Source organism: Nycticebus coucang, chromosome 12, assembly GCF_027406575.1.
Source record: "Nycticebus coucang isolate mNycCou1 chromosome 12, mNycCou1.pri, whole genome shotgun sequence".
Classification (NCBI taxonomy): domain Eukaryota; kingdom Metazoa; phylum Chordata; class Mammalia; order Primates; family Lorisidae; genus Nycticebus; species Nycticebus coucang.
The window spans coordinates 69,022,257-69,038,225 of NC_069791.1; the positions used below are offsets into that span (position 1 = coordinate 69,022,257).

The 15,969-nt window shown below is 42.6% G+C and overlaps 1 protein-coding gene and 1 non-coding gene across 9 annotated transcripts in view; both read left to right on the forward strand.

Moving 5' to 3' along the window:
- TRRAP (transformation/transcription domain associated protein) overlaps positions 1–15,969 on the forward strand; it is a 124,622-nt gene that overhangs the window by 73,606 nt on the left and 35,047 nt on the right. For all 8 annotated transcript variants that reach the window (XM_053554838.1, XM_053554841.1, XM_053554840.1 and 5 more), the window contains 9 exons: positions 197–410; positions 1,251–1,376; positions 3,891–4,037; positions 4,878–5,077; positions 5,574–5,695; positions 6,023–6,236; positions 8,170–8,349; positions 10,953–11,099; positions 15,671–15,790. In XM_053554838.1, the coding sequence (XP_053410813.1) occupies positions 197–410; positions 1,251–1,376; positions 3,891–4,037; positions 4,878–5,077; positions 5,574–5,695; positions 6,023–6,236; positions 8,170–8,349; positions 10,953–11,099; positions 15,671–15,790 (1,470 nt within the window). The remainder of the gene's footprint in view (positions 1–196; positions 411–1,250; positions 1,377–3,890; positions 4,038–4,877; positions 5,078–5,573; positions 5,696–6,022; positions 6,237–8,169; positions 8,350–10,952; positions 11,100–15,670; positions 15,791–15,969) is intronic.
- On the forward strand, positions 508–693 carry LOC128563079 (U2 spliceosomal RNA). The gene has a single exon (XR_008373735.1). It is a non-coding gene; the product is annotated as a U2 spliceosomal RNA (small nuclear RNA).

Below are 15,969 nucleotides of genomic sequence, written 5' to 3' on the forward strand. Positions count from 1 at the left end.
CATCCTTATGAAATCCCATGGTATGTGATGGTCACATGTTTTATAGGTATGATGTAGTAATAATTTTTAGTGGCTTTTTACTTAACTTCCCAGTACTCCATGGCATGTGGTTTTAACTTGCCCTAGATTTGGGTTTCTATAATTTACTGTACAAGAATATTCTTATTGTCTGAATGGCCTGTGTTCTCCCTTCCAGGAACAGCCAAATCAAGTTAACTATGGAAATATTTGCACAGGATTAGAAGTGCTGAGCTTCCTGCTAACTGTTCTCCAGTCCCCAGCCATCCTCAGTAGCTTCAAACCCTTACAGCGTGGAATCGCAGCCTGCATGACGTGTGGGAACACCAAAGTTTTGAGAGCTGTCCACAGCCTTCTATCTCGCCTGATGAGCATCTTCCCAACAGAGCCAAGTATATGACCTTTTCCATCCATGCTTTCCTTTTGAAACGGCTGGGTGGGGACTGACTTGTCATTTGAGTATACTCATTCTATAGTTACCATGGCAATATCGCTTCTCGGCCTTTTGGCTAAGATCAAGTGTATAGTTACCAAGGCAAGCATTTTATCGTCCTGCTTTTCTTTATATTCTTAGGCTTTTTTTTTTTTTGGCCGGGGCTGGGTTTGAACCCACCACCTCCGGCATATGGGACCGGCGCCCTACTCCTTGAGCCACAGGCGCCGCCCATATTCTTAGGCTTTTTTAAAGAAATCGACATAAAATCTTAACAACAATACTCATTTTTGTCTGCTTTGGAAATTCAATTCATTAGCTGAACATTACTGTTTCTTTAAGTTATTAAAGGAAAGTTAGGTTAAAGTATAGCATCAAATGTTAAATAATCAGCCAAGATCAGATTTTGGAAGGTAGTGAGTAATTGCATTTCAAGTATGTTCTGAAAGGGCTTAGTGAGACAAAAAGTTGCTCTGTGGCTATGTAGAGTGGGAACCAGCACAGAGGAGAGGCCCGCACTGTCCTGTACTAGAAAAGAACTGCCCACTCCAGTGTCTGTAGATAGATACCCAGCAGCCAGAGTTCCATCAGAAGACAAGGACTTGCCTCCATCTAATTGTGGAGGTTCTGGCTGACCCAGTGAAGGAAAAATTGCTTTCTTGGGTAATCAGGGCTGCTGGACAATTTGGCCCCCAGGCACCTGGAAGTTAAATGTCTAGTACTCCCTTTGCTTGACATGAGGACTGGAAGGGCCCAAGAGCCCTAACTGCAGTATTCATATTCCCACCTTGGTTTTCAGGTACTTCCAGTGTGGCCTCCAAGTATGAAGAGCTGGAGTGCCTGTATGCAGCTGTCGGGAAGGTCATCTACGAAGGGCTCACCAACTACGAGAAGGCCACCAATGCCAATCCCTCCCAGCTCTTTGGTGCGTATGTCTTTCTTGACGTTTCCAGCAGGGGTTCAGTCTGATATTGGTCCCTGTTTACTAGGTGTACTTTCCTTCTTGAAAAGGCTCAGATTGTTGGCATTAGAGTTGAGTTGAGGTGTTAGTTGGGTGGCTGTGTGTTGCCCAATGTCCAGTAAGGCCACTGTCCACTGTGGTCATTAAAGTGAATCACCCCACCCCACCCACCACTGGTTCTTCCTCTGTGTTCCCCCTTCAGCCTCCAGTGAGGTCTTCTTAGCAAGGCTACTTGTCTGTGGCCCTGGAGCCTGCTGCCTCACTGTTACAGTAATCATGCAGGTGCTACTGGAGCTGTGTGCGGATGTGTACAGTTACACTCTTTCACAGTGCATCCACCTGTACATAAGCCACTCAGAAGACAAGGACTTGCCTCCATCTAATTGTGGAGGTTCTGGCTGACCCAGTGAAGGAAAAATTGCTTTCTTGGCTAATCAGGGCTGCTGAACAATTTGGCCCCCAGGCACCTGGAAGTTAAATGTCTAGTATTCTCTTTGTTTTTTGTCCAACTCATGTCTTTGATTAGGATTAGTCTTTGGGTAAGCACCTTAAAATTTTTTTTCTCCCTTATTCCATATTCATTTTATAAAATTTTGAAAATACAAACGAGGAAAAAGTAAATAAAAGTCCCATGTCAGCCTGTGTACCTGATAACAAACAGTCCTGATGTTTTGGTGTGTGTCGTTTTCTGTAGATGGTGTATACAAATACACAGTCCTTGTTATGCACATGTTCGTATCTGAATTTGCAAACTGAGTAAGTTATTTTTCGATCAGTTTCTTCTTCTCCAGACTGTGGCCGCTTGCGCTCTCTATTCTGGAACTATGTACATTTGGAGAGTAATGGGGTGTTTTTGCAACTTTTTTTAAAGTGGGGTTGCCCTGAAGCTCCTGACTAAGGATAGCACTAATATTTCCTCTGGTATGTTCTCCAAAGGAGTCTCATTGAAAAGAGCTGACCTCCATTGCCCCACCTCCCTCCTTTGTAGGGATATTAGGGGACAGGGGCAGCTGCCAGGTGAGGTGGGCCTGGAAAGATGGCCCCTTGTGCTAGATCCAAGGCTGGGCACTACCACGTGCCCCACAGAGGAGAGCACAGCAGCCAGGGATAGCAGAGCATATCCCCATTTTCACCATCATTGTCATCGTGTCTGCAGATTGCTTGTCTTAGAATGACACTGGCTATACGTTACTACTCTGTCTAGAATCAGTCTTGTAACAGAGCAAGCCTGAAATTGTCTTTATTCTTGGATGATGGCATCTGTAAATAGGAGATACCCTTTGATTATTCTGGGATATGATTGCTGAGTAAGGATTTAAAATTTTATGTGTATGAACTATAATCTGGAGTTTTATGAAAAAAGAAAAAATTAGAAAAAAAATAAAATTTTGCGTGTAGGTCAGGATCAAGATGACTGTAAAGATGTCAGTTATGAAGATAGTTTTTTATCTGTACTTGGTATTTATGTTCTAGTGCTGGCTTTGCTAATTTTTATTGATCTTATGAAGTTTTTCAGAATGAAATACAAACTGAATTCTAAAATATTTTTCATATCTAGATAAGGTAGTTTTTTTTTTTTTTTTTTTTTTTAGACAGAGCCTCAAGCTGTCACCCTGGGTAAGAGTACTATGGCACCACAGCTCACAGCAACCTCCAACTACTGGGCTTAAGTGATTATTTTGCCTCAGCCTCCCAAATAGCTGGGACTACAGGTGCCTACCACAACGCCCGGCTATTTTTTGGTTGCAGTCGTCATTGTTGTTTGGCAAGCCTGGGCTGGATTCAAACCTGCCAGCTAAGGTATATGTGGCTGGCGCCTCAGCCGCTTGAGCCACAGGTGCCGAGCTGATAAGGTAGATTTTTTAAACAGGTTTTCTTCCTTTTTTTCCCCTAACACATCAGATAAAAAACCAAACTGGGGGTGGTTTAGCATAACCTAAAAATAAAACCCAGAACTGAAGGTAAGAATGTTGTGTCTACTGACACACAAAAATCAGTTCTCAGGCATGATGATTTGACATAAATAAGAATTAGAAGTGAGAATATAGGCTCGGCACCCTGTAGCTCAGTGGTTAGGGTGCTGGCCACATGCATGGGGGCTGGTGGGTTCAAACCCGGCCCGAGCCTGCTAAAACAAACAAACAGAAAGAAAGTAAGCCAGGCCTTGTGGCGGGAGCCTGTAGTCCTAGCTACCAGGGAGACTGAGGCAAGAGAACCACTTGAGCCCAAGAGTTTGAGGTTGTTGTGAGCTGTGATGCTACAGCACTCTACTGAGGGCGATATAGTCAGATTCTGTCTCCAAAAAAAAAAAAAAAAAGATAATATAATGCCTCAAAATGCAGTGGAAGCCATGTAAATACTTGCGACGTTAACATCTGGAATTGATCTGTACTTAATACAATGTTTTAGATAGCATGTTTTGGTTACTTTTGTTGTTGTTACTATTTCATGAAACAATTGACACCTTCTACACTTTAGGGACCCTTATGATTCTCAAGTCTGCCTGCAGCAACAACCCAAGCTACATAGATAGGCTGATCTCTGTCTTCATGCGCTCCCTGCAGAAGATGGTCCGAGAGCATCTGAATTCACAGACAACATCGGGCAGCACAGAAGCAGCCTCAGGTGATAAACTCACCACCCCAGGTTTTTCCCCAAGACTTTGTGGAGCACTTGGATGGTGCAGACTGTGTGATTGGACTCTGAAGTGGACCCGAATTAACATGCAATCTTGTTTATGTGTGATTCGGTATCATTTGCTCTTCAACAAAGAGATATAAAATCAAGACTAATTTTAAAAATGAACTGTTTTTAAGCCAGGCATGGAGTTTGCCTATAGTCCTAGTTAGTTGGGCAGATGAAGCGGGAGGATTGCTGGGAGCTGGGAGGCTCAGTGTTCTATGATAAGCCTGTGAATGGCCACAGCCTTCCAGCCTGAGCAACATAGTGAAACCTGGCTCTTTAAAAAAAAAAAATGAAGTGTTTTTAAAATTTGTGAATGTTAACAGTGAAGCTGTTAGTTGGGTTTTTATGTTAATCATTCTCTACTAAATAAGAATTAGTTTGCATTTGCTATAAATTAGGAATTGCTTAATCGGAGTTGTTATTTTTGAAGAATTACATCACAGCTTCTGGACACGAGCCGTGGGCTCCAGTAATTTGGACCATCTGTGGGTGTAGGGGTGGTGGTTGCCCCGGGCTGTGGTTGGCACAGCTGTTGGATACACCTTAGAATGCAAGGTCCATGAGTGTGACATCAGGGCCAGATGTAAAGAGGCTAGGGTGACCTGCACTGGTCCCATCAGTGTTATCTCCTGCCCTCGTGGGTAGGGCTTCCTTGGGACCACCCTTACAAGGTACGGTGGAAAGAGTCTTCAAATCTCGGGGTTCTAATTGCTGGAGAAAATAATTGGAGAAAATGGGTAGAACCTAACATGGGGCATGTTCTCTTTCTTCTGTGAACAGGTACAAGTGAGCTGGTGATGCTAAGTCTGGAGCTAGTGAAAACGCGTCTGGCAGTGATGAGCATGGAGATGAGGAAGAACTTCATTCAGGCCATTCTCACATCACTCATTGAGAAGTCACCTGATGCCAAAATCCTCCGTGCTGTCGTCAAAATTGTAGAAGAATGGGTGAAGAATAACTCCCCAATGGCAGCCAGTCAGGTCAGCTGGGAGACTTCTTTTGAACATGAAAGAGTCAGGCATCACCTTCCCCATTGGCTTTCTGAAAATTACTTAAGCAAAATGTTTTTTTCTCATGTAATTTTCATTGAGAAGATAGATTCTTCTCAGTGTACTTAATAGATTTGAAGTAGAAACTTTAGATTAGCAGGTTGGTTGTCTTAATTTGGCCTGCCTTTCGTTAGAATGTTAAATGAACCTTTTACTCTCTTATGGTGGTGAAAGTAAACCAAAAGATATTTATCTCAGTGAGATGCTTACAAATTTTTGATTTGTTTTATAATTTAGTTGCTTTCTCTCCAAAGCAAGTTGTAATCCCTTTAAAATTATATTGGCATGTTTTGATTTTTGTGTTTAGAAATGATGTCTTTTTGTACTTGGCAAAAATTGTAGGAGCTTAAAAAGAAATTCTTTTAAACATATCTTTTCTCAAATAGGCGTAATTGACCTTTTCTTTTAAAAAACAAATTTCAAACAGACACCTACACTGCGGGAGAAGTCCATTTTGCTTGTGAAAATGATGACCTACATAGAAAAACGTTTCCCAGAAGACCTTGAATTAAATGCCCAGTTTTTAGACCTTGTTAACTATGTCTACAGGTAATTATAGCAATTAATCAAATATTGCATATATTGGTTCCTTAATATACTCTGACCAACCAACACAATGTGACTTCAGTCTTTTACTTTCACCTGAATTTAAAATACTGGTTTAAACACCAGTCATGTAACATGTTTGGTGTCAGTAATAAACCTTTTGCTGAAGTGCTGCGTGAGCCTGCTCCAGTGGATACCATGCTCTTGGCCTCCATCATGGCACTTCAGGATAGTGATGTCCTGTTTAAATAGTGTTTAAACAGGACAGTGATTGTTTGCTCATGGAGTCTTGCCCAGCTCTGATATCTTGGTTTTTGCCTTTGATTACAGGGATGAGACACTGTCTGGTAGTGAGCTAACTGCGAAACTCGAGCCTGCCTTTCTGTCTGGGTTGCGTTGTGCTCAGCCACTCATCAGGGCAAAGTTCTTTGAGGTTTTTGACAACTCTATGAAACGTCGGGTCTACGAGCGCCTGCTTTATGTGACCTGTTCCCAGAATTGGGAAGCCATGGGGAACCACTTTTGGATCAAGCAATGCATTGAGGTAGGGTGGACTTAGCTCACCACCTGTGGCCAGAGGGCAGCCCTGCCCTTTTCTGAGTTGGGGTACAAAGCTGGGAGGCATTCACACATTTCTAAGATGAACTTGAAATCTCCAACATAGGCAGCGCCCATAGCTCAGTGGGTAGGACACTTGCTATACACACCAAGGCTGGCGGCTTCAAACCCTGCCCAGGCCAGCTAAAAAAAAATAGCCAGGTATTGTGATGGGGTGCCTGTAGTCCCAGCTACTTGGGAGGCTGAAGCAAAAGAATCTCTTAAGCCCAAGAGCTTGAGGTTGCTATGAGCTGTGACGCCACGATACTCTACCCAGGGTGACATAATGAGACTCTCAAAAAAAAAAAAAAGACTGAAATATCCAACATAAGCATTTTATTCTCTAGGAAGAAATAAAGCTTTAAAGCCAAGTGTTCATCCAAAGCTCTTTTGGGGGGTGATTTAACACTTATCAGAAAATTGAATATTTTTTAGTTTTATAGGCAAAGATTCGATTTTCTTTATATATAAAAGGTTTTCAAATTTTTGTCTACATGCTCTAGGAAACATAACCACATATAATGAGTGTTAGTAGTCCTCTCTCTTAAAGCAGGTAAGTAGAGCAGCCAGGCCAGAGTGGCCTGATGGTACTATTGGTTTGAATCCTTAGTATAAAGAGTCAGGTGCCAACCATAGAGATGTGTTTAAAATGGTCAGGGTCGTAAAGATGAGGTCCAGCCCTGGAGCAGGCTTAGCATTTCAGTGGCAGATGTTTTGTGACATTTCTAACAGGATTGTAGGGAGACTTCTACTAGTTTGCAGGTTATTCAAGCCAGCTAGCCTTTATTTAACCTAAGGCAGCAGTCAGCTTAGGTTTTCTGTAGCAGATTACAAGTGCTAAGCAAGTAATTCCTGTCTACCTCTGTAGAATGAATGAAACCAGGTTATTACCTTGTCTAATATGACAACTGAGACAGAAGGACATTAAGTTCTTATTGATGAGCAGAAGTGGCACCGGTCTCAGTAAGAGCTTGCCCGTGTTTCCTGTTTGTGCTGTAGGCAGCATGTATTTGGAATGTTGCTAATGGCAGTACAGTGGGTAGAGGTCCCTGCTTTTCTATCACTCATTCAAGAGACTTACTGATTGCTGAGTGCCAGGCACTGGATCAGGTACTGAAAATACAAAGATGAATAAGGCACAGAATCCTCCATTCCTTCCACATTTCTGGTCTGTCACCAGGACTTAATAGCTCAAGGTCCATCATCTCTCACAGGGACAAGGGGAACAGTTTCCTTGCTGTTCTCTAACCCTAACCCCTCTTTTCCTGTCTATCACAGTTTTCTTTGTCATTACAAAATTGTTCTTAAAGAATAAAGCAGATCACATCACTTTTTACCATTGTATTTGATAAAATCAGTCTCCAGGTTGTGGTTCTGCAGACCCCTGGTGGCTGGACCTTTCCCTTCTCAGCAGCCCCATCCTCGTCGCCTTCACTCGTCAGACTTAGCCATGCTGGCCTTACATGATCTTTTTAATAATTTATTATTATAAACTGTTAATTTATGATTAGGTATGTTTACAAAGTTTTATTATGATTTGTGAATGTGGAATAATTAAATCAAACAATTTACATATACATCACTTCATATATTTAATTTTTTATGGTGAGAACATTTGAAATTTAGTCTTGCAGTTTTGAAAAGTACACTACTTTTACTAACTATATTCACAGACGTCTTCTGTGTCTGTGAGGTCCCTTTAAGGAGACATAACGGGAAAGATGCTGAGCCTGTACTTGGGCCTGCTGAGTCAGAGTGACCTGAGTGAGGGACAAGTAGAGAAGAGTGGCCTGAGCTTATGTCTGGGAGACTGTCCACTATGTGCTCTGAATGCTGTGTGTGTGGCTTAAGTTTGTCTTCTTTTCCACAAACCTCCCTAGCTTCTCTTGGCTGTGTGTGAGAAGGGCACCCCCATTGGTACCAGCTGCCAGGGGGCTATGCTCCCTTCCATCACCAACGTCATCAACCTGGCTGACAGCCATGACCGAGCAGCCTTTGCCATGGTCACGCATGTCAAGCAGGAGCCTCGTGAGCGGGAGAACAGTGAATCCAAAGAAGAGGTGAGCTCCCTGGATAGAATGTCCATGCCTGCTGAAGAATTTTTTATATAGCCTTAGATGTTTTGGGGACAAGAGCAATAGCAATGTGTCAAAACACGTCTCTGCCTCAGAATGCTCAATGTGGTGCCTAAGTGCAGTTAGATATTTTTTCTCAAGTTAAATTGAGAAGTATCTTGTTTTGCGGCATGATACGATTTAGAGATAGGTCACTTTATTACCAGCTAGTACTGCTTAGTGTGGTCTTACCACTTTGTGGTTTTTCTTTCCAAGTGAGAAATAGCCCATATTGTGTTATAAAGCACTACCTCTGCAAAGGAACCATAGCTCTCACTGGTTGCCCCAGCAGCCTGCTGAGAACCTTCCTGTCTGCCTAGTCCTGGAGGGGCTGTGGGAGCCCTGGGCTCCTCCAGGAGTCTGTCAGCTAAGGCCCATGTCTTGGTATCTTTCCCTCCTCCATGAGGGAGTGGTTGACACTGTTCCAGGCAGAGATATTTTTAGGCTGTATTTCCTTTAAGTTGTTGGCTTTTGGAAGCTCAGTCTGTCTGGAACATTAGAGTTTGGAAGACAGTGACCCAGTTTTGCAGAGGGGGTGCTGTACCATCTTTGTTCTAAAATGGGTAGTTATTCCCATTTTAGATACCCATGTGCAGGGTATCTACTAATTTTATTAACAAGGAAGAATTTAAATTTGTTAACTGTTGCTGCTAAATGCTAGATCACTTGGTGATTTGATCTTTTTTCTGTGATCTTCCTATGTGAACTGAATTACCAGCTTTGAAGTGATTCTTCTCCATTTTCAAGGGCACTCACTAAATTGTTGCTATCTCGACTTAGAGGAAGAAATTGAGTTGACTGTGTACTCCCAGAAGCTTCAGACAGAAAGTTCATTCCTCTTTGGGAACGAATCAGATGAAACACTGTGCTGACAACATTCTATGCCACGACCCTGAGAATATTCTTAATTTGAATGAGCAAGGCAGCTAAGCAACTGCCACATTTTGCCATGATGAGTTCCCCTGTATATTGTGCACCCATGTGTTTTGGCCCAAATTTTCAGGGGAAAAAACTTTTCATTTTTTTTTTTGAGACAGAGTCTCATTATGTCACCCTCAGTAGAGTGCTATGGCGTCACAGCTCACAGCAACCTCAACTCTTGAGCTTAAGCGATTCTCTTGCCTCAGCCTCCTAGTAGCTGGGACTACAGGCATCACATATTTTTTTTTTTTTTTTTTGTAGAGACAGAGTCTCACTGTACCGCCCTCAGGTAGAGTGCCGTGGCGTCACACGGCTCACAACAACCTCTAACTCTCGGGCTTGCGAATCTCTTGCCTCAGCCTCGCGAGCAGCTGGGACTACAGGTGCCCGCCACAATGCTGGCTATTTATTTGTTGCAGTTTGGCTGGGGCTGGGTTTGAACCCGCCACTTTCGGCATATGGGGCTGGCGCCCTACTCACTGAGACATAGGCGCCACCCAGGCATCACATATTTTTAACATATTATGGCATAAGCAATTTTGTGTAACAAATAATTGCAAAACATAAGAACAGATACAAGGTGTAAGAAATTTTACCTACTGGTAACAAATAATGCTACTCATGTATGATGCATGTCCTTATTTTCCCTTCAAAATTTTGGGCTGGGGCTCGGCGCCTGTGGCTCAGGCGGCTAAGTTGCCAGCCACATAGACCTGAGCTGGTGGGTTTGAATCCAGCCTGGGCCTGCCAAACAACAATAACAGCTGCAACCAAAAAAATAGCCTGGCGTTGTGTGGCGGGCACCTGTAGTCCCAGCTACTTGGGAGGCAGAGGCAAGAGAATCGCTTAAGCCCAAGAGTTGGAGGTTGCTGTGAGCTGTGACGCTATAGCACTCGACCCAGGGTGACAGCTTGAGGCTCTGTCTCAAAAAATAAATAATAACAAAATTTTGGGCTGGGCTGGGTGTGGTGGCTCATGTCTGTAACCCTAGCACTCTAGGAGGCCGAGGCGGTTGGATTGTCAGAGCTCACAGGTTTGAGACCAGCCTGAGCAAGAGTAAGACCCTGTCTCTAAAAAATAGCCAGACATTGTGGCAGGGGCCTGTAGTCCCAGCTACTCAGGCAGCTGAGGCAAGAGGATCACTTGAGCTCAATAGTTTGAGGTTGCTGTGATCTGTGATGCCAAGGTACTCTACATAGGGCAATAAAGTAAAACACTGTCTCAAATAAAAAAAAATTTTGGGGGGTGCAAAAGTGTGTATTATGGCAAAATATGGTATGTTGCCATTTTGAAGGATGATAGGCTGTAATTCCTAAATACTTTTTATTGTTTTTACTGTATAAAATTTGTACTTTTAAATTTTACTTTTCACAACTCAAATATGAAAGCAGAATGCCAACATTTAAATCATCATCATTTTAAAAAAGAGAAATGGGGGGGGGTCTGCTTTAGTTAATTTAGTTTTTGTTTATTTTAGAATTTAAGATTAAGTACTAAAAAATTTCTAGGAAATTAACAAAAGTTTTATTTGGCCATAATTGTAGCAAGAAGTGTATAGGTGTTGGGCTTATTGGATTTTCTTTCAGTCTTTGATCTTTTGGTTTTGCTTGTTTGCCTTTCTTGTTTAGGATGTGGAGATAGATATTGAATTAGCTCCTGGAGATCAGACCAGCACACCCAAAACCAAAGAACTTTCTGAAAAGGACATTGGAAATCAGCTGCACATGTTAACCAACAGACACGACAAATTTCTTGATACTCTCCGTGAAGTGAAGGTCTGTATGCAAGTTTGAAAAGATAGTGGTATTTCCCCTGAATATTTTGAACCCTTAATCAGGACTGTTCCATAGCAGTATACATTTTCACCAGTCAACAATTTCCTTTGAGAAAATTATTACAGTTTTTTATGGGAGAGCCTAAGAAAAAGAGGTTAATTTCTCCCCTACAATCCTTTAAAAGAAATGATCAAATCGTTTAGTAAAAATATGTGATGAAACATAATGCTAGAATGACTTAATGTGCTAAATAAAGCCCACTTTGTGGAGCTGGGGACCTCCAAATGCATTTGTTTCTTGAGATCTAGCCAGGTAGAAACTCTGTGGCTTCCCCAAGTCCTCAGGTTAGTTTTGAGTATTATTGTTTTTATGTAATGGCTAAGAAAATCACTTAAAGTTTTATATACCAAGTTACTTTTGAAGAGTATTACAAAGAAACTGATTATTCTATTCACATCAGGAATGAGGGGAAACAGACTACTTACCGCAAGTAATTTTTGTTAAAATCTTTTAGAGATCTGTCCTGAATTTCTGCATTAAGTGAGTCCTTGAACTTGTGTCTGTTAGAGGGGACAGTAAGTTGAGCATCCTGGACCAGGCAGTTTTGTAGACCCCTATTCCTTTTGTTGTCACTACCAGAATGAAGGGCTACATGACCATGTCCCCAAGGCCAAAGGCATTTCTTGGCCAATGCTTATCATAAGTAACCTTGTAGTTACTGACACATCAGTTGCCTTGGCATCAGTTTTTTTTATCAGCTCATTATGGAAATTTCTATTAAGAGAGTTAGTTTTAGGGTGGTGCCTGTGGCTCAGTGAGTAGGGCACCGGCCCCATATACTGAGGGTGGCAGGTTTGAACCCAGCCCCAGCCAAATTGCAACAAAAAATAGCTGGGCGTTGTGGTGGGCGCCTGTAGTCCCAGCTACTTGGGAGGCTGAGGCAAGAGAATCACCTAAGACCAAGAGCTGGAGGTTGCTGTGAGCTGTGACGCCATGGCACTCTACCAAGGGTGACAAAGTGAGACTCTGTCTCTATAAACAAAAAAAGAGAAAGAGAGAGTTAAGTTTTAATAGTACATTGTAGAAAGTGTTGGTGTTTGGGTTACTTGTTAAAATTTTTTCTTGGCTGAATTGGTCACAGAGCTGCACTTCATCTCCCCTTCTGAGGCCTTGGTTGCTCTCTCTGGACTATGGCTGGGGTGGACCAAACATGGTTGCACATAGAGAATCTCCCATGGTCTCCATGGTTCATGCTTTGAACCATCATGGCCTGCATCTCTGGCCCTGTCCTTGTCACCCTTTACAAGGTGATTGCTCCGGATTCCTTGACAACCTCAAGTTGCAGTCCCCCAGGTGCGTGCCCTGGAGGAGACCCTTATACTTAATCCTCAGCACAGATTGTGCAGACTCCATTCCCATGAGAGCCAGGTGTGCCACCCTCTTGATGGCTCAGAGGCAGACTTGCCCCTTAGGAGTGTGTGGCTTTCCGGGGCACTTTTATCTGTCCCATTTTCTCTTAACACTTCCTTTACATTTTGTCTCATTTAGTCATTTCAGCATAATTACTGAGTGACTACTGTATATACCAGGCAATGCTCTGGGCACTGGAAATACAGTGATGAACAGACAAAAGTAGCCAGTTCCCACAGGGCTTAAATTCTGGTGAGGGTCAAAATGCCAGTAGTAACAAACAGAAAGAAGTAAATTTGTCAGGAAGAGAAAAGGGTGCCATGGAGAAAAACAAAGTAGTTGGGGAGGGGTGGGGAGTTAGAGAGGACAGTATTCATGCTGTTTTATCTTCTGTGTGTTATGGGCCTGGCTGAAGAATTCATAGCAAAAGATGGGACTACAAATCATTATTTAGTTTCTGCCCTGACCTTTTCTTCCTGACACTGTTCCTGCTTGTTAGATGCCATTGTCTGTTTCTGGACTCTTTGTTTCTAAATACACAAGGAGTAGCCCCCAGACCAGGTATGTACACTCTGGAAGCTCTTTTCCCAGGATGGGCCATCATAACTCCCTGGGGGAAGTCAGTGGAGGCCAGTGACCCCTCCCTGGTACTGCATAGCCACCATTAGCAACTACACACCTTCACAGGTTTAGGATAGTGTTCTTGCCCGGTTGGGCGTTGTGGCTCATGCCTGTAATCCTAGCACTCTAAGGAGCCAAGGCAGGTGGATTGCTTGAGCTTAGGAGTTCGAGACCAGCATGAGCAAGAGTGAGACCCTATCTCTACTAAAGAAAAAAACTAGCTGGGCATTGTGGCAGGTACCTGTAGTGTCATCTGCTTGGGAGACTGAGGCAAAAGGATTGCTCATGCTTGAACTTAGGAGTTTGAGGTTACTGTGAGCTATGACACTGTGGCACTCTACTACCCCAGGTGACACAGTGAGACTATGTCTCAAAAAAACAAAGAAAATTTTTTAAAAAGTTAGAATAAGCCATGAATCTATAGAGTGCGAGCTGATCATAGTCCCAAAAGTTGAAATCCTCAAAGATTAAAACCCTTCATATCTAAAATGTTGAAAATACAATTCTGGAAAAATATAATTTTAAAAAATCTTTACCAGTTATGTACTTAGATTTTAGAAAGGAAATTTGAAAAACAAAAACACAGCAGACCACTCAAACATAGGCCACTTTACACAATAAAATACACAATAATAACATACACATTTTTGTAAACATAAACATTCATGTATACTAGGCATTTGCACGATAGCAATTATAACAAACTATATTCATAAATAGGTCAAAAAGCAAAATGTATGAATGCGCATCACTGTGGTTGGTAGTTGTGTGCCCAGGTTTATAACTGTGGCCATCTCAAATATGTGATGAACAACACTAATATTTTGACAAGTGATCAGAAACCACATGGGTCACCATCATGTGTGCAGTTGCCCACTGAGCTGAGTTCTTGATAAACTGACAAATGCAGATGTACAGAAGGGAAATCTCTTCATTTATTAAGTTTTAATGTTGAGAACCAGGGAGGCCAACAATATAATTCTCAATCGAAGGCTGAAAGCTTTAGGACCTAGAGGATGGGGGAACGTTGGTTTAAGTCCCAGAGTCTGCAGGCCAGCGAGCCTGGAGTGCTGATATTTAGGGCAGCAGAAGAAAAGTCTGGTCTAGCTCCAGTTTGTTGTCTGTTTCTCTCTGGACCCTGGCTGATAGGATGGTGGCTACCACACTGAGGGCAAATCTCTTTAATCCACTCAGACTCACACACTAGTGTCTTCTGGGAACATCCTCACACACTCACCCAAAATAATGCTTTACCAAGTTTTTAAGTATTCTTTAATCCAGCCAAGTTGACACCTAATATTAAGTCCACAAATCTACCCCTTGTCAACTTGGCACCATATGCATCCCCTTAAGCCATACAAATAACAAAGGTAATATTAATAGTTCCATGTAACCTGATATAACTCTCCTGTGGTTGTGATTTTTAGGATTTTATACTAACGGGGATTTCAGTCTTTTGGTAATTTCAACATTTGGGATTATGATTCAAGACCCCTGTGGTATCACTCACTTACGGCTCAAGTTGGACAGTTTTACAGCAGGTGTGGCCTTCAGTTCTCCCCCAGCTCTTAGCAGCTGCTAAGTTGACCTAGAGCTATGAGAGCCCCTCACGGGTGCTGGCCAGAGTGAACCATGCTTAATTTCATCCTGGACAGTGTGGCATCTGATGTTCTTAAGTTTTTCACCTGTTTTCCTTGAGATATTTATGTCTTTGGTTTCTGCATTTTTAATAGAAACATAGATATGAGACTGATTTCCTTTCTTGGGTTTGCTATGTGGAAAAATGAAAGCATAAGCATGATGCACATGATCCCTGTCACTCTGTCTCTGTGCTGGGGCAGCAGGGACATGGAAGGCTGTCAGCACATGCCCGAGCTGCCTGGCACCACATAAAATGGGTCCTGGGGATGGATTGGCTTCAAGCAGGCTATAAACATGGCTATTTGGAAGAAATGTTAGTCATTCAGAAACAAAGCTGTGTGTAGAATAAACATGTTTGTGGATTTCCTGTGTCCTGTGGATCCTCAGTTCGAGTTGTCCCATTCCATTGTTTTTGTCCGTTCCGGTCATTTTCTCCAATCTTTCGTCCATTGCCAGCTGCAGAGACTGAACTTCCACAGCTCTTGATTTGATCTTTGGAATAGCACCTGTTTACTTCCAGTTTTCAGTGGCTTCTACCTTGGTGACGCCTGTGTGCCTCTTGTTCACACTTTCATTGTTATCCAGTGGTCTTGTACTTTATGGACAAAATGGAATCAGTAGTGTTAGGAAATACCTTTGAAAGCTAAGAGCAGACTTCAGCAAGCCACTGGTGAGCCCATGGGCACATCTGTGCTTCACTGCTAAATGTACCCTTGCTTTTCAGGACTCAGTCCACAGGCTTTTTCTCCAATATGGCATTTATTCTCTTCTTTTAAAAATCTAAAAGTGGAGTAGCATCTGACAAAGAATGGGGCAGATTATGCGTGTCTCATGAGCATGGGTTAAGTGGGGCATCACCAGCCTGCAGTCATCGAAACCCCTCTTTTTTCTGTCCATAGACTGGAGCGCTGCTTAGTGCCTTTGTTCAGCTGTGCCACATTTCCACAACACTGGCAGAAAAGACATGGGTCCAGCTTTTTCCCAGATTGTGGAAAATCCTCTCTGACAGACAGCAGCATGTGAGTGTATTTTTTAATTCTTGCTCTGGAAAAATTGTAGAAACTTTTGAAAAGTATTCATAAGAGAACAGTCTTGATTAAGTTTCAGAAGATAAGGAAGTAGGTGCCTATTATATGAGAATGAACTATCGAAGCATTCTCAGCTGCTCTCTGAGGGAGCAGGAAGACTTGCTGATCTT